This window comes from Acromyrmex echinatior, chromosome 8 (assembly GCF_024713525.1).
Source record: "Acromyrmex echinatior isolate Ae372 chromosome 8, ASM2471352v2, whole genome shotgun sequence".
NCBI classification, from domain to species: Eukaryota; Metazoa; Arthropoda; class Insecta; order Hymenoptera; family Formicidae; genus Acromyrmex; species Acromyrmex echinatior.
Genome location: NC_141859.1, coordinates 3,194,066 through 3,212,201, shown reverse-complemented (window position 1 = coordinate 3,212,201; position 18,136 = coordinate 3,194,066). Strand labels below are relative to the sequence as shown.

Here is an 18,136-nt window from a genome sequence, read left to right as displayed (position 1 = left end):
ATATAATAATATTACTTTATATTTTATATAACAATATTTATATAAGCAATTAAAAGAAATATTAATAATTAATGTAATTATTAAATATTGCAAAACATAAATACTATTATGTTTGAAGATATTGTTTGAAGATATGCTGTTAATGTTATCAAGAGCAATTAAGAAATCTTCGAGAAACATTTTTTCGTTTTGAAAGAAATACTTTAAACAATTAGATCTATTATCTACACTTAGCAATTGCAACAAAAGACTCTTTTATCAATGATTGTCTGTTAATAAACTAAAAAAGTCTTCTTTTGATCTCATTTGCTTTTATATTTCCTTCATTCTTATCTGCGTAATGATGATCTCTTATCACGAGTTTTTATCACTGTTTATATGCTTTATTTAGCACTATGATCGGTGCCATTTTTATATATTTTTCTTGCGATAACTAAAATGTGTCTACTTATAAATTTAATTTTTTAGTTGTAAACTATTTATTTAAATGGTCATATTTTCGTTATCGTTTATCCACTTTAATTCGTCAAAATGAGCAATCACCCTTCTTTCTTATCATTCGTCTTTTTTTATTGATAATTAGATAGCAACATTAAGCAAACAAAGGGGAAGCTTTATTCCCTAGAACTTAATATCCATTGTTTGAAGACAGCTTATTTTACAAGAATTCAGCTTATTTTATCTGAGATTCCCTACAATAGTTAATTAGTCAATAAATAAATCATATCATATTAACGTTATATTATTTCTTTAATAATTTTAGAGAGAGAAGGAGAGAGAAGTATAAAAACTTACATGTCAAAATATAAAAATCTGTTAATATTCTGCCTAATGATAAAAAGATTTGCTAATAACACATATGTTAATTTGCTAGAAATACTCACCTCTTAAACTTTACGATTCCGTTCCTCTTAATTATCTCTATAATCTTGTATTGGTGCACAATAAAGTGTTAAATATTTCACTTTAGATAAATGGCATTATCCTTAAGACACATTAATAGCTACATTCTTGCAACTTCGTTTCGTCGAATTGTTTGTAATCACACGATGATCATTTGTCACTGCAGATTTCAACTGTCATTTAAATTAAATACTTGATTGTTTAATCAAGTCACATGACTTGAGCACTGAAAATTCAGATTCATTGTTAGATTAAAATTTTATCGATAATTATTGCCATATATTTGTTGCAAATTATACATAACGCGATTAAATAACTCTTTTTTGTTTCAAGTTAAAAGAGTTAAAAATTCACCATTTTTAAAATTAATTATTAGTCACGTCCGCCGATGAAAGTAACTCTCTCATGCGATAATTTATGAGATAATTGTGCCAATAAAACATTCACTTAGCTTTTTCTTTTATGTAAAATTCCACGCTTGTCAGGCTTATCGGCATCACTGTCGATCGGAGCCAAAAAGTGCTGATAAGTGAAACAAGGTGCTATCGACAGACCGGCCTCGATGCCACTAACAGAAAAACACGCTCACCTTTTCTGCAGTGGTAGATACAGTCGACGACGTGGGGATATTGGTAATTATTATCGTTTGGCACTCTTATCCTGCGATATACCGAGCGTTGCGTTCACATCATCAAGTACAACTCGATTATCACCTTTTATATTTATAAATTATATACAATTAATATATTTATAATACAAAATTAGGATATTGTATAAAACTAACAAATTAGTCACGCATAAGATTAATATAAAAAATAAAGCTTTGTCACATGTATATGTATATTCCTATAATGTAATAGAGAAACTTTACGTTTATCCTAAAACAGTCTTTACATTTTTATCTTAATATTTAAATCGATACTATAATACATATGGAAAGGACGATTTTGTCGAAATTTTTAGATAGATGTTTCAGTAAGAACGTTCTTTCCGTATGTATATTAGTAAAATTAATTGACATTCTTTTACGGTTATTCTCTCATCATTCGCCGCTTTGCTCGACCACTTTGATCATTGCGGAAAAGACTCCGTTCTGTCTTTGCATTAAATCTGCCGGTGAGCCCTCTTCGATAATTTTGCCCTCGTCGAAAACAACGATGCGATCGCAATATAACAAAGCCGCTGCTCGATGCTGCATACAGAAAGTAGTTTTGTTAAAATTATCTTTATTTTTGTTAAAATTATCTTTATTTATTATCTTTATCTAATGAGAGATTCAATTTTCAAGCATAAAAATTTTAGAAAATATTAAAAAACGCTCTTTTCATTTTTTCGGTTTATTGATAAGAAATATTTATTATCATCAAGCTTAAAATATGTTTAACTGATATCAATATATTGTAATAATCTGTATTATAAAACTTTAAATTTATTCTTGCATGGCATTTAAGAATTCAAGATAAGTAATTTTATATTTAGCAAGTAAATAGACTTAACATTTAATTAATAGTTTAATAAAATCAAAGAAAAATCGATCAATTTGCAATATAAAGCTAGTTAATTCAACATTGATGGAATACATCGATTACTTATTTAGCAAAGTGTACATTTAATTTATTGAACGCTTACTAACCGCGATGGTGATTACAGTTCTGTCCTCGAAAGCGACAGTAGCCGCTTTTAGAAGTGATTTCTCAGTAGCTATGTCAAGTGCGCTAGTCGCTTCATCGAGAACGACGATACTCGATCGCTGAAGGATTGCACGTGCCATGCAAAGCAGTTGCAGCTGACCTGTAGAAAAGTTCTCGCCACCTTCTCGTACCTCGAGATCTATATCAAAGTTAATTTCAATTATATTATATTATATTATTATTTTAAACGTATTATGTTATTAATCATATTAATTTTACGCATATTATATTATATTGCGTACTCAGTCCCTCGGGATGCGAAGCTATCACATCCTTGATTTGTGAAAGTTCCAAGGATCGCCAAATTTCTTGATCCTCGTGTTCCGAAAACGGATCTAAATTTTCTCTATGAAAAATAATTAATTTTAAGCTTAAATATATGTATTTAATTTTTAAATAAACACCGTATATGTACGTATTATGTGCAAATACAAGCTGTGAATTGCAAGCCGCGTTAAAGACTAGACATTTTGCAGTAATAAAAGATTTATGACTGTATTATTTGCGCACCTGATCGTGCCGCTAAACATTATTGCATCTTGCGGTATGGCTGATAACCGAGATCGTAATATTCGAAGAGGCACTTGCCGGATATCAATTCCATCCAACAGGATGCGTCCTTGACTGATTTCGATCAGTTGAAAGAGAGCCATTATGGTTGATGATTTTCCGCTACCGGTCCTTCCACAAATGCCCAACTGCGAATATTAATTGTATAATAAAATATATAACAAATATATATCTTATAAATAAATGTAATTATCATATGATTGTAAAATATAATAAAATATGCGTCTCAAAAAAGAATGGTTCTATTTTCAATCTTTAAAAAGAGATTTTACTCTTTAGAGTGACAATTCATCTTAAAGTTTTAGAGAGTAGTGATTATTGATTATTTTTACATCATATATATATGTATAAATTTATTTTGCCTATATTATTATATTATATTATCTACTACTTTATCTACGGATTATTGATTACCTTTTGGCCAGCTGGTATTTTTAAAGACAAATCTGTGATCACCGGATTTCTGTCAGCATCATAGCGCAGAAAGACGTTCTCAAAAATGATCTCTCCTCTATTAGGCCAATCACTGGCTATCTGTAAACCTAAAATCCAGCAGTTAAAATTAGCACATGTATGATAAGGAAGATAACGGGAAATAACCGCATGTTGACTTATGAAAAACACTTTTGCGTTGTCTGGCGATTTGTACATTGTATGTGTTTTCGATAATACACAAATAAAACACATCATTTCAGGAAGTTGATTAATCATCAATTGACAGATTTTAATCAATATTTAAATACAATTGAAGTACTGTATACAGTGTCGTTTTGATAGATGATAATAATGAAAGACGAAATAGTCAATTGATATTTAATAATATGATATTTTTAGAACTAAAAATTATCGATCATTTACTGGAGTTTGTGACTTTACTTAGTTTGTGACTCATGAATTAAAAATTATTAACGTCATGACTCGGATTATTAATACATTTTATCGATACAGTTTATCGATATTTTATTATGTAAGCTTTTCATATCTTTACAAATTAAGAAGTTTCAGCAGATTTTAGGTTGAAAATTACCGTTTTCATGAAGCTTCTCCGGTTGTACATTTTTGTAAGCGCAAATTCGAGCTACACTTCCCATATACAACTCAATCTCTGCGCTAAACTTGATCATCCAGTTCAATACCGGCACTAAGAGGGTATAATTTATTGCCAGGCCTACTAATCTGGGTGTAACGCGACTTGGGTATAGCTCCGCAGAAAATAAAGCTGTAGAAATGGCTACTACCACGATAACAGCGCCCAAATAATCCTAAAATTATTTACGAGACAATAAAAATCATCGAAGAGTCTGCCACTAAAGCCAGATATTTCATCAAAGTATGGTTTATATAATAAGTAAATTATATATTTATTATTTACAATAAAATTATAAAATATAAATTTAATACTAATTTTTGAATTATTTTAATTATTCAATTTTAGAAATTAATTTAAATTTTTTGGGTCAATCAGACAATATAGGCCGATTGGGACAGACCTTTCCGATGACAACATATGTCAAGATCAATGTCATCGCAAATCAATCTCTCCGTATCAGCATTTATCATTTTTTGACATTTATTGTATATGACTCATTATTTACCAATGCAATGCCAAACCATCTGCTACTGGTGTTTAAAATAAGAAATGCATTGGTGTTTATGTCGAGGCGTTTCATCATTTCCTCTATAAAGCGATCCTCTTGTTTGAATGCCCTTAATGTCGGAAGGCCAGATAAAGTTTCTGAAAAATGCGCTACTACTGGTCCTCTTGTACTTGAAATTCCAACAAGAAAGTGAAAAAAAAGATTAATGAAAATTTTTCAGTTTGAGAATACAAAACAATTAGATTAATTTTATTAATTACTCGCAAATGTGTAGTGTTATCTTGCATTATTTTTTATTTAAATAATAATCATTTATTATTTGTTATTATTAATTAATTCTTTATTTGTAAACGTCACATTTGTGAAGTATTTGAAGATTAATAAGAATTTTTTATAGTTTTACGTTTCTCTTTAGTTATATAAAAGGATATAAAGAAATATTTAATATTTTGTAATGACTATCATAAGATAGTAATAATTATTAATACCTGCCATCTAGACATTGTAATTGCCTAGCGCTTCGTCTGTAGAATTTTTGCAGTGCATAATAAGCGCAGCTAATTGGTACAACGGTGATCAAGAACCACGGTGAAATAATAATATTAATGATCATCACTGAACCGCAGAGTAATACAAAAGACGTCAGTCTCTTGATCGCCGTAGCCATTTTCTTGAGAAAAGGAATAAAAAATTTAATTGAGATTCTATTAAAATGATTTTATATTCATAGATTATTTTTAACAATATTTATACATAATATTAAACATATTATATTAAATTGTCTTTGACTGTAAATTAATTATCCAAATATAAGAAGTTTAATTAGTCAATATGTCTATTTACCTTGTCTATGACACTCATATCTGCACTAAATCTGCTCAGAATCTTTCCAATGAGATTGCATTCGAAGAATGAGATAGGTGCACCGAGAAGTCCGGCGATAGCTTCTTCGTGCAATTTCCGTCTAGCTCTAGCACCTAGCCATTGACCTGATACATTGTAAAGTACTGATAAAAAAATCGAGCCCACGGATATGATAATGTACACCATAAAATAGGACACCGTCTGAAAAAGGATCGACGTTCAAAATTATTGTAAGAGCACATCATCTATGCATGGTACATTTTTTTCGATTGTAAAAATATCATTATATTTTTAAATATTGACATATAATATTTTTTCGTAGTAACAATAAATTATTCTTAACTTTAGTTAGTAATATTAGTGACAAGTGCGTATAGTAATTGCAATCAATTGATTATTGATATTAATTGGGACGCAGATCTAGTTTCTCTAGTAATACATTTTTGAGCACGATACGCGAATGCGATATTCTTATCGTTGTAAAATTAATATTAAGATGATCTCATATATATTTTTTAATATATAAAATTTATTTACATTTGCTGGCGAACGAATGCTTTCCTCCATCCATTCACACAGCCAGAAGTCAGTATACACGCGAAGAATTTGGAAGGCCAGCGCTGCTATAGCATAAACGAGTCCTGGTATCCATCCACCAGCATTTGGATATTTCATCCAAATCATTCTAGTGACCATTCCACTTTTATCGTCAACTTCATGTTCGCTCTGTTCATCTACATCTTCGTTGTTCAATGCTAAAAGAAAGATTTAAAAATTAAAACTGTTTGTAAATTTTAAGCGAAAAAAATAGGAAAGAGCGTAAAAAATTAAAGAAACACATAAAAAAATTTATATATATATATATATATATATAAAATTTCAATAACTAACTTTCTTCTACATCATCCGTCTGATTGATAGTTCGCGATTCTAACGATTTTTTCACCGGAAGATGATAATGTTGATTTTGGTGCGGAATAATTCTAAAAAGAAGCAAAAAAATATTTAATTGTCAATTACTTATTTATAATTTCTTTTTCATATTTTTATTCTTTTGTAATTACTTGTTAGAACCTGACATCAGTCGAGACAGGACATTTTTGTCTTTGCTCATTGCCATTTCATCCGGATACCTAAAGTTTGCGTTATATTATTTCCTCTTCTACTTTTTCAACAGTATTTCGTAACAATAAATCACACTATATTATCTATATATAAAAAAAAATTTAAACCTAGAAGAGAAGAATTGCTTTAGCACACCGCTGGGTTGTCCGTTGTTGTAAGTGTTATTCCTTTTCCTAAATAAAATTAAAACTTGAAACAGGGAATTTATTTTGTATAAAAAATATATAGTTATATATTATTTCACGGAAATTATTTTGTAATCATAAAGAGATATTTAAATGGAAAATAAAAACTTGCGAAATTTTATTAAAGAAAAATCAATTTGAAATAAATTTATAAATTGACTCGTCAGACTTCTTATCTAATTGCATTCTATATATATGTTCAAAAGAGAAAAAAATGATCTTTCAAAATTCTTTATACCTTGATGGCACATGTCGATTTTCGAGAATAATCGGCGTGCTGTTCTGTCGGAAAATTGGCGGCGGTCGTTTTCGCGCTTGAAGACTTGTCAATCTGATAATGTCGTGGTGCGGTTTCGATCGTTTCCTATTAGTATCCCATTCTTCCTCTGATATTAAAAGTTCTGTGAGAACGTGATTCCAGTACCTCGATCCGGATAAAGTTGTTCGGCGTAATCTTAAAGGTACGAATGCTGGCGGATTCTAAAAGGATTGGCAAGTGAATTCGCAATTCAGATTAACGTGTTAATGGTAAAATTATATTCATATATAAATTTCAAAGATGTCGTTAATATGTATATTTGCTTTTTCTATTTATTTACCACATAGGCATCGCGATCGGTGGTCCACCATCCGTCATCGACGTGCTTTTTCGTTTTATTTCTGATTCTACAAACTAGTTTAATTAAAGACCATCTGTCCTTGGTAGTTTTTTGAAATTGATTCTCGTCTTCGTGTCTCGTATTCACGATTCGCCATTCTGTCGCTAATTCAGAATCAGTATCCTCGATGCTCGATTTTGTTCCGACCGCACGAACTCGACAACCATCCATAACAATTATCTTAAAATATATTTTTATGCAATTTTTCTGCTTTTTTATCATCTTTTAATAGATATAAATTATTTCTTTATATATGCATAAAAAATATAGATAGAAATATCCATATAGAAATATAAAAAGAAAAAATTACTTATTTTTTTAATTCAAAGTATCTAATAACATACATAAACAAATAGCGAATATATATCAATAAAAAGAGTTATAATTAAAAAAAATTCATTTCATTAAAAAAAATTTCAATCTAGCAGTAAATATAAAATAACATATATATTTTGATTTATATAAAATCTTTAAGAACTTAACTTAAAGTATTAGTATTAAGAATATAAAATAAAACCTGATGCGCAGCTGATAACAGTTCCAATTTGTGAGTGATCATAATCACCGTTCGACCGTTTCTCAACAAGAGCTTCTTGATACCGTAATCGAAAATCTGCTGACCAACGTGCTGATCTAATGCCGATAATGGATTGTCCTGCAAGCAATTTTTAATTTTTATCAGCATATAAATTTTTTGCATGAAAAATTAAAGATACAAAGCAAACAAACCAGGAGGACGACATCGGCGTCGCTGTAAAGAGCTCGAGCTATAGTAACCCTTTGCTTCTGTCCACCGCTCAAATTAATACCTCGTTCACCAATCCTGGTCAAATCTCGACCAGGAAGTATGTCCACGTCCGGTTGAAGAGCGCACGCGTGTAAGACATTGCGATATCTTTGCGATCGATATGTAGATCCAAAGAGAATATTATCCCTCAAGGTTGCATTTTGGAGCCATGGCTGTCGTGCCACGTAGGCAATCTTCAGACCCCTGAAAAGAAATACAAAATATTTTTAATCAATGAAAATGTGTTTTCGTCATAATTAAGGTCAATGAGATTTTATTTTCTCTTCTCTTTTTTTTTTTATTTTAATTACTTAGTCCATTCCATGCTTCCGCTTGTTTTCTGAATCTCTCCTAAGAATGCCAATAATAAAGAGGTCTTTCCACTTCCGGTTTTTCCGGTTATTATCGTCAGTTGTCCTAAAAACATAAGAAGTCTTAGTTTATTATATTTAAATATAATTAATTTAAAAAAAAATTATGACAAATAATACATTATTATATTTTCTAATATCTTTGCTTCTAGCGTTATATACTTACCTCGCGGGAAATTGAGAGCATCAACCATCAACATATTTTCGTCGGACCCCCAGGTAAAAGTACTTGGTGTGACTTGAAGAACATATTCTGACACTTCTGGATCTTTCTCGAATACTGTATCGATTGAGGAGTCAATTGGCAGATCGAATTCACGCAAGATATTCGATCGTGAATCTTCCTCGTCCTCTTCAATATTGTCCAGCGATCCAAAAGTTGTAACGCTATTAAGTGCTTCTGTCTGTGAAAAGAATAATGCGTCGCCTCAATCTGAATTGTCGAAACAAATACATTCAATGTTCAATTTATAAAATGTGAAAAAATACAATTGCAGAATTACACAAAGTAGATTTTTTAAATTTAAGTATCTTTATAACCTTATTGTTTTTACACAACTTCAAACATCTTCTTTATACAATTAAAAATAAAGTAAACTAGTTTTAAAGACTTTTTATTTAAAAACTCACATTATTATCGATGTACGAATTTGCTTTTGACAATATATCCGTTGTTGATTTATAATCATTTGATTCAGGCAGAATATTCACGATCTCTGGAAGCTGGAAAAACTCTTCTAGTCTTGTTGTAGAAATCTACAACCAAGAAGGAATGTTTCAAATTTAAGGGGCTGAATTTCAAAAGTCGTTTAACTCGAGAACGTTATTCCTCACCATGGCATTGATGATAATCGGTATTATCACCGGAAAGATGAAGAGCGGCACAGTTAATTGCGAAAAGAGCGCGAGACTGGCAAAAACATTTCCCGCATCAAGATTTCGTTCCTCTAACCAGAAATAAATACCGAATGTGAAGAGAGTTACCAAAACGCAGAAGGCATGTGTTAGGAAGTCTGCAATAATCATATATAAATTTACAATCCTGTTTTTTTCAATTAAATTATTAAAATGTTTATTGAATTTATAAAAATTTTTATATTATATTCAAGATTTTAATTTTTCAATTATTATATAATAATTATCTTCTTGTTTCCTATGCAAAATCGGAGCATAAAAGTCTAGAAAGGTCTGTTATAATTAATAAACGTTTTAAGAAAAGAATGGAATTATTATTTTATATACATATATGTATATTTACTAATAAGCGCCCAATATATGGAATCCTTTTTCAACAGCTTCAATTCTTCATCTCTGGTTCTATATATGCGATCTTCGAAGAGATTCTCCCAAGCACATAGCTTAATGAGTCGTATTCCTTGAAGAATTTCATTAAGTAGACGAAGGCGCGTGTCGCTTTTCTCCTGGAAAGATTGGAGAAAATTGAAGACTCAAAAAAAAGAAAATTGGAAAAATAGTTTCCACTTTCTTACCGTTATAGATTTGGAATTTTCGGACATTTGTTTTCCGAGAAATAGCTGCATCGGCGTGACGATCAATATGCAGCAAATTATTGCGATAATCGCGCTAATACCCAATTTCAAGTACAGAAGAAAAATGATAGCGGTAATCTGCATACAAATTAAACGAAAGTAAAATAATCATAAAATAATTGTTTAAATTATATTTTATTATATTAATAATTATACTTGTAATTTATTTTGCAATAATATTTGTATAATTTGATAAACGTTTTTTTCTCTGTGATATTAAAATATACGCCATACATATTTACTTAGTTAAATCCTTACTTTTAATGGAACGGCCCAGATGTAATGAACGATCCAGAAAAAACTCATTACGTTGTACGCATCTTCAGCCATGAGATTTGTTACAGTTCCAACATCAGCTGCTTGTTGATAGTGCTCTTTATCTTTATCAGATAGCTTCTCTTCCTCAGAGATACTCCATGAAGATAATCGAAGAGCCTTATCATAAATCAATGCCTAAACAATTCAACAAAATTTCAACAAAATTTCAACGAGTTTTGTTCGATTTTTGTGATGTCTGAGCGTATCAAAAAAATTAATAATTTATAAATTAAACATTATCCATGATAAAATACCTGAAGAGCTATTCGCAAACGTATTCCTCCGACGCAGAGCACATGAGTAGAGGCTTGTTTCAATGTGCTTTGCAAAATCGTGACAAGAAAAACTACGATCCCCAAGAAATATCCATTTTTCAAAATTTGGGAAAATGTCAAAATTTCCTAAAGAGTTAATCCTTTAGTTAAGCATATTAAAATAAAAAAATAAAGATAAATTTAAAAGACAGTAGAGAAATGTATCGATACCTTCGAAAAAAAATTTTCATTTGTGCTGTTTTGCAAATTTGATGCATAATTAACGATCTTCGGAATTGTCATAGGACCAACTAAAGTCATAGCGTCGCCGAAGAGCTTCAAGATACTACCCGCCGCGAATGTTAACCATATCCGTTTCCAAAAACATTTCCACAAAGACAATTTTCGTCCACAGCATTTCAACTAGGGATTTAAGTTCGATTTATGCTAAACAATATGTAGATTTCGCTGATATATAAAAAGGTGCGACTCATGACAAAATTTTAATTTTAGTAATTATTAGAAATGTTTTTAATAATTATACAAATTAAAATCTTGTCGAAGATATTTAATTATATATATATTACACTAATAAATATATTATCTACAGATTATCATAAGCTATTACATTTAATATTAATATTAACTACATTATTTGACAAGACAACATTTTTATTTTATTAATTATTAAAGATAATTTAAATTAAAATTTTATAGAACAATGTAATAAATATTAATATTAAATATAATAACGAGCGATATATATTGTATTTTTATGATACTTATTAGTGTAATGTATAATAATTAAATATCTTAATCATTTTCAAATTGCGTAGCCATTACGAGAGTGGATTGATTATTTATCGTGAAAGAAACGAAAATTGTTACCTTTTCGGTTTCGTAAATGTCGCGAAAACGTTCAAACTGATTCCTCGTGGTATCCTCGTCCGGAAGTTGCCCAAGATCGTGGAGTTCGAGCGGTGTGTGATAACCACGCAGCAACAAATCAGTTATCCAGTGGAAAGTGATCTTGCTGAGAAATGGTGAGGTAGAATGCACATAAGAGTTCCATGCAATATCGGGCCTTTTAACGGTGTACTGCTTGCTTTTCTGCATCTAACGACGAAATATTATCGTCGCAAATATATTTGCAGTGAGAAAATGGGCTGAAATGTCAGGCAACGCGATGTTTATACATTCGATATTCTACGCTGGGAAAAGACGGAGTAGTAAAATATTGTTGATGCTGTTCGCCTTTATTGAGGAAGTCGTAAAACGAGGTGGGCAAAATTTTAATACGTCTCTGGGGAGACGGCGAACATTTGCAAGTGTTTCGTTGCAAGTTTTGAGTATGCATTTCGAAAAGTTTTTCTCACGTCTGAAGAAGAACATAATGAGAAAATATGTCTAAGAAAATAATTAGATAGTATAGTATTTTCTGTAGAATAAAATACTTTTTTATGAGTAATTTCGTCTCAAAAGAAGTCTGTTTCTTAAAGATATATTAAATAATTAAATTTACCATACGATAAAGGGTATAAGAATCAATAATAGCTAGCAATCCGCAACAAGCGGCGGTGATTCCTGTTGTTGCAATCCGAATGTATCGAATGGATAGGCCAAATCTAAAAAATAGCATTTTAATAAATATGAAACTTGAGATAAGTTAATTATTATTAATAATAATTGATTAAGCGTTAATTGATCTTACAAAAAACTATCGACATATAAATAATAGCAATATTTTATAATATAAATATAAGAAAGTGAAGAGTTTCGATATTAATCGGAGAGAAATATAATTAGTAAATTTATGTATTTTATCTTAATAATTATTAGTAATATATACCTGCATAAGTATAAAAACTTCCATGCTCGCGTAAGACCGATTACCGCAAATCCACCTCCCGACGCGGCGGTACCGAAACCATCTCTGATCTCGGTTTCGCGATGTAATATCCAACAAAATAATACAGCAATTATTGTTAAGATTAACGATAGTGAAATCGTTGTCAGTATGGACTCGTACAGTTCCAATAAGAGATTCAGCAGTAGTAATATACAAATTAAAGTTCTGCTTGTGTGAAGTGGCAACAACGACTTGGAAAGCCTAAGAAAAAAAGTTGACATTATTTTTATAATGATATAGTCATGCCTGTCATAAATATTTGCAGAATATTCTGTTTTGCTTTAAAAAAATGTTGTTAAACTTAAAAAAAAATAAATTTTTCTTCGAAACTGGGGAAAACATTCTTTTTACATTAGAAATATAAGTAAGAAAAGATTGCAAATTTTAGAAATTAATAATAATATAAACAAATATATTACAATATTTGAAAAATTTTAAGAATTGCTTATTATAATATATTATTAATTTGTTTATATATGAGTTAATGTAGAATTAATTCAGCATTAATTGATAGTAGTTGAACTTTTACAGAATAGTAAAAAAACAGTTGGCAAGATATCTCGTTATATGAGAACATTCTGTAATCACATTAGGTATGTAGACATATTATGTATTCAACGGATAAACGCGCGTATATGATGAGAGGATTGAGTTTGTACGCGTCTTAACGAACCTGAATGGCCTCTGAGTCATTTCGTTTGGAATTTCCCGAGTCTATCGTTATGTTGTGCCAATGACATCATTGACATCAACTTATATCATACTTGCAGATACTTGATGTTGTTAGTGTATAAGTTAAATTTAAAACTGAAATATATTAGGGGATACATATTAATGAGTATGTAAGTTATTGACTTCATACTTTCTTTTACTAAGATAAAAAGATGTAGCGTGTTTATTTCATATTTTTCATTTCTACTTTTATTAAAAAAGAAAACATATAGGAAAGATTCACTGAGAGAATATTGATATAAAAGTTCTATTTATGTAACTTGTTAATTTTATGATAATGGCAAGCGATGTACACTGAATTAGTTAATTTGTAAACGACTGAAAGCATAAACTTGAAACAAGTTTGCTTCTGATGTACGATCGTGAGATAGAAGGAAGCAGTAAATTGAATAATTACTGAATTACTCTTTTCGCGATTTGATATGTGTGTGTGTGTGTGTGTGTGTGTGTGTGTGTGTGTAACGTTATTGCAAATGTACAAGTAACAAAGTGAACGGTAATAGCCGCGTATGTTGTGTCTATGAGAGTCCAGGCATGTTTTCATTTATGCTTTCTTTAGAAAAACAATAGTTTTTGCGTTTAGAATGTAAATGCGGAAACAAAAGGTTAAAAATAGTGAATTTGTTAATATAAGTTTCTACTAAATTTAAGGAAACTACTTTTTTTTTAAATTCTTTAAGACTAAAATTCTGTTTAAAAAAGCTAAATAACAAATCAAGTCCTTTTAAAAATTATATCAAAAGTTTTCGCAAATATTTTTAGAAACATGTCAGGTCCATAAAGTGAGAATACTTTCCATTTCGTCCCGCTCGTAGTTTTCTATATATAAAAATTATTAAATTCACAAAAACTCAAGAAACACAATAACTTTTCGACAGATATTTTAAGCTTTAAAACTTCTGAAATTTAAGTTTCACTTTTAAGAAGATATAGTTACTTGAATTTTGAAGCTTGTAGCTCTACAAATTTTTGTTTCGATTCAATATAAAAAAATTTAACATACATTAAATATAACATATAAGAAATTTGATAAAACATTTAATGATTTTAGAATATTAGTATATAAAAACTTAAAAAAAAAATAAATTTATCCGCCAGTCAATGTATTAATGATCTTCGAACAGCAACGACGTGAGTCGGTGACCATATAAGTGTATAAGTGCCTATAAAGTGAGTGCATTTATTCTAGGAGAGAGAAAGAGAGAGAGAGAGAGAGAGAGAGAGAGAGAGAGGGAGAGAGAGGGAGAGAGAGGGAAAGAAAGAAGGGGAGAGAGAGAGAGAGGGAAAGAGAGAAGGAGAGAGATCTGAGTTTCAACCTGCTATAAATTATTCCAGTAATTAATACTAGGCGTTTTTCTTCACGCTCGAGTGCATACCGGTATTCCGATTCATTAATTGCTTATATGTAATAAAAACGCTTGCAGTGTCGATGAGGTACGTCGATCGCGATTAACGGGATTGCTTCATTTCCATACGACAAAAATTATACACGTCCTAGGAACACGCGCGCGTTATTATACATAGTAAGTAAGAGTAATTGCCGGATAAAACTTAATAATTACTCACACTTACATGCGTTTACTAAATACTGCTAAATATATTATTGCACTAAAATATTTCATAGTAAGAGTAATAAATATTATAATAAAAATATCCTAGTTGTTAACAATAAAAGAATATTTATATATTTATTATAAGCCGATATATTTTCAATTATCAAACTTAGATAATAATAAATCTTTCTATAGCCATTAAAATAAATATAAAAAAATAATTTATTTACTGTCAAAATATCTTAAATAGGACGAGATAATTTTTCTTTTACTGCTTAATAGCATTACATTTCATTAAATATTCATAATCGTAGGTGATGTCGGTATACAATAAATAAATTTGAATTTTTGCAATGAGTGCGTAATGTATTATGCAATAGGTGAGTATTATGCAATAAGTTAAATAATAGTAATTTATGTTTATATTCCGAGTAAATAAACTATTGAATCACGTTGCAAAAATACTAGAGAATTGATCGATTTGTGGTCCGTTACTTCTGTGAAACTGTGTTACTATGAATCACGAGGACTTCAGCGGAGAAAAATAATCAATATGCTTTTTTGAGAAGCGTACATTAATTATTTTCAGCACCTGGTAAGAGGGTAACTGTAAATTAAGTTTTTCCAAGAAAGAAAAAATTGTAATAGTTATATGATTAATAAAACTTAATTAATTATATATTTATCTGTTTATACATAATAATTAAATTATTAAAATTATATTTTTAATTATCCTAACGTTGCATATTATGCATTATATCGCTAATCATAATACAATTATAATTTGCAATATGATGAATAATACTAGTATCTTGGAAAATGTAATATTAAAAATATAATTATCGTGAGAGTAATTTGGAAAAGTCATGAATGCGTTGTATTTCGAATATTACAAGGATAATTATTTGGCTTATATACCTCGTGACATCAAATGGAGCAAATTCCTTAACAAAACATCTCTCACTTGAATCATGGGGCATTCCCAAATAGAGCATTTTATCATCTAATTGAAATTTACTTCAATTAAGTAATTTTGAGTAATATTTCGAAGGATTATTCGCGTTTCATATAATATCCGTATCAGATTAGTTACATATGATAATATTTGAGAAACTTTATATTAGTCAGTTAATTATAATATTAATATCTTGTATTTCATAATTATATCGTTCGCGAGTGATAGTTCTGTTCACTTAATTAAACACGTGGAATAATTGCTCTCTAAATTATAATTAAAATTAAAATTTTGGAACGTAAATATAAACTATTTATGAATATAAATGTAATCAGTTATTACAATTAATTACAGCTTCAATGCGATATATCTTCTTTTTGTCAACTTACTTGTCGGTTGTGCTGCATTTGTATTTAAAAATTAAAATCGCAACAACGAGTGTAGTAAGAATAGCGATGGAAAGATTTGTTAATTCAATGAGACATCCGGCCGGCGAGTGCAGATTATTTTTCGGCACCTGGAATACCGTTCCATTTCCAGCTCGCCAGGACCAAACTATTCGTTCTGTGAACCGCGGTAGTATATTCAGAAACTTGTATTGTTTGCAGAACTCCATCTCGATTATGCCTCTGATAATTTTCATCAGAATTCAGGGCTTATTTAATTATTTTGCGCATCTAGAAAAAAAAATTATGTTATTTGGATCAAATTAGTATCATTAAAAATTTGTTTTTATAACAACTACTAATTAAATTTTTGACGTGTGCAAATTAATAATTAATTATGTTACACATAAACTAAATATCCCTGAGATATATATATTTCTATAGAAAAAAGTAGTACACATTTCAGATATTTATATAGATTTAAATGAATTACACCAAAATATTTCTAAATCCGAATAAACATTACCGTTCACATCATTTTCAAAAATAATTTTTTTAATATTATTTTGTATTGATATCGCAATAACACCTCTGACGAATTAGATTTGTATTTCGTTTAGGAAATTCCGCGCACCAAATGACTTATTTTCGTCGAGCGTTTTGTGTCTTCTAAAAATATATCGAAGTGTTGAATAACTTTGAACATTCGATAACGAGAGAGCACGTGTGCTAATAATTACACAAAGTTTTATTATTCATGCGTAATAATTCAGGAAGGTCAAGGACGAAATCGATAAAATAACAAAATTAAAGAAAATCTTAAGTGAGATACGCGGGAAAATTGTATTCTAACATATATCTCGTGAAATCCAAGAAAGAGAATTATAAGACACGAATATACATATATGTATACGTATAAATATACTATTATTTACCATAAATAAAATATTTTTTACTGAAGATTTTTTACTGAAATAAAATTAGGCCAAATAAAATTAATCCAATTTTAATTTATTAATTATTTGAATTAATAAATTAAAATTGAATTAATTAATTAAAAATTAATTCGAGATGTTAAGATATATGTTATTTGTATGTTAAACAAATTCTCTTAATCCCAATATTGCCTTATATTCATATCAAATATTGAGGATTCTTCTTCGCGATAAAAATCACATTAATTGTTTCATCATTTTACAATTAAAAATAAATTAAATAAGATAGTTACATCTTAATTTTTATTCTAATTATTAGCAAGATGTACTTATTAATAAATAATTCTCAATTCGTTTTGAATCTATTCTATTAAAATATAAAATACGCAAAGTGTTTATTATAAATTATGCGGAAATAAAAAATAAATATATTAATTTTTAACTTAAGAGTTCTCATATTTTTTTCAATATGTATGATTTTTCAATATTTATGTGGATTTATTTGACAACATCAAATATTCTACCTGTTGATTAGATCGACATTCTTTTAACTTATCTCCTGATTTGTTCGATGTGCTGAATGAAATTGTACTGATAAAACTGACAATTCAATTATTTTCGCTACTTCAATTAACATTAATATGCGCGATTCATAGTCACAACGCTTTCCCTTTTTCAAATAAACACAGGAAACTGAACACTTGACTTCCGTTTGACACTTTCGGTTGTGCACGCGGCATTGACGAGAGACAGAGGAGTCACACGCGTTCTCCCTTCCCAATGGTTCGCGG

At 29.5% G+C, this 18,136-nt stretch overlaps 2 protein-coding genes across 6 annotated transcripts in view; both read right to left on the bottom strand.

Annotated features, from left to right (window-relative positions):
- The window catches only part of LOC105150153 (cGMP-dependent protein kinase, isozyme 1), a 13,126-nt gene extending 12,049 nt beyond the window's left edge, over window positions 1–1,077 (bottom strand). For 2 of the 5 annotated variants that reach the window (XM_087408649.1, XM_087408650.1), the window contains exon 1: window positions 885–1,077. The gene's annotated coding sequence lies outside the window, so the exon portion shown is untranslated. The remainder of the gene's footprint in view (window positions 1–884) is intronic. The other 3 variants (XM_011063045.2, XM_011063044.2, XM_087408651.1) reach the window with 2 other exon arrangements.
- On the bottom strand, window positions 930–18,136 carry Sur (Sulfonylurea receptor). Its single transcript, XM_011063043.2, has 32 exons — window positions 17,870–18,136; window positions 16,414–16,701; window positions 12,725–12,985; window positions 12,398–12,500; window positions 11,764–11,991; window positions 11,107–11,298; window positions 10,876–11,022; window positions 10,562–10,756; window positions 10,244–10,381; window positions 10,012–10,174; window positions 9,588–9,766; window positions 9,384–9,509; window positions 8,920–9,157; window positions 8,694–8,799; window positions 8,325–8,586; window positions 8,113–8,250; window positions 7,536–7,775; window positions 7,175–7,416; window positions 6,859–6,924; window positions 6,691–6,759; window positions 6,518–6,609; window positions 6,164–6,381; window positions 5,606–5,827; window positions 5,251–5,432; window positions 4,760–4,931; window positions 4,192–4,426; window positions 3,579–3,706; window positions 3,105–3,292; window positions 2,837–2,940; window positions 2,537–2,733; window positions 1,493–2,095; window positions 930–1,129 (listed from the first exon to the last, which is right to left on the bottom strand). The coding sequence occupies exons 2-31, from the start codon at window positions 16,665–16,667 to the stop codon at window positions 1,946–1,948; spliced, it is 5,235 nt and encodes a 1,744-aa protein (XP_011061345.1). The 5' UTR covers window positions 16,668–16,701; window positions 17,870–18,136; the 3' UTR covers window positions 930–1,129; window positions 1,493–1,945.

Coding starts and splice junctions, on each gene's coding strand:
- Sur (XM_011063043.2), bottom strand. CDS start 16,667: ATGAAAATTATCAGAGGCATAATCGAGATGGAGTTCTGCAAACAATAC. Junction 12,501..12,724: donor AAGTTTTTATACTTATGCAG/GTATATATTACT, acceptor GCTATTTTTTAG/ATTTGGCCTATCCATTCGAT. Junction 6,382..6,517: donor GACGGATGATGTAGAAGAAA/GTTAGTTATTGA, acceptor TCTTTCTTTTAG/CATTGAACAACGAAGATGTA.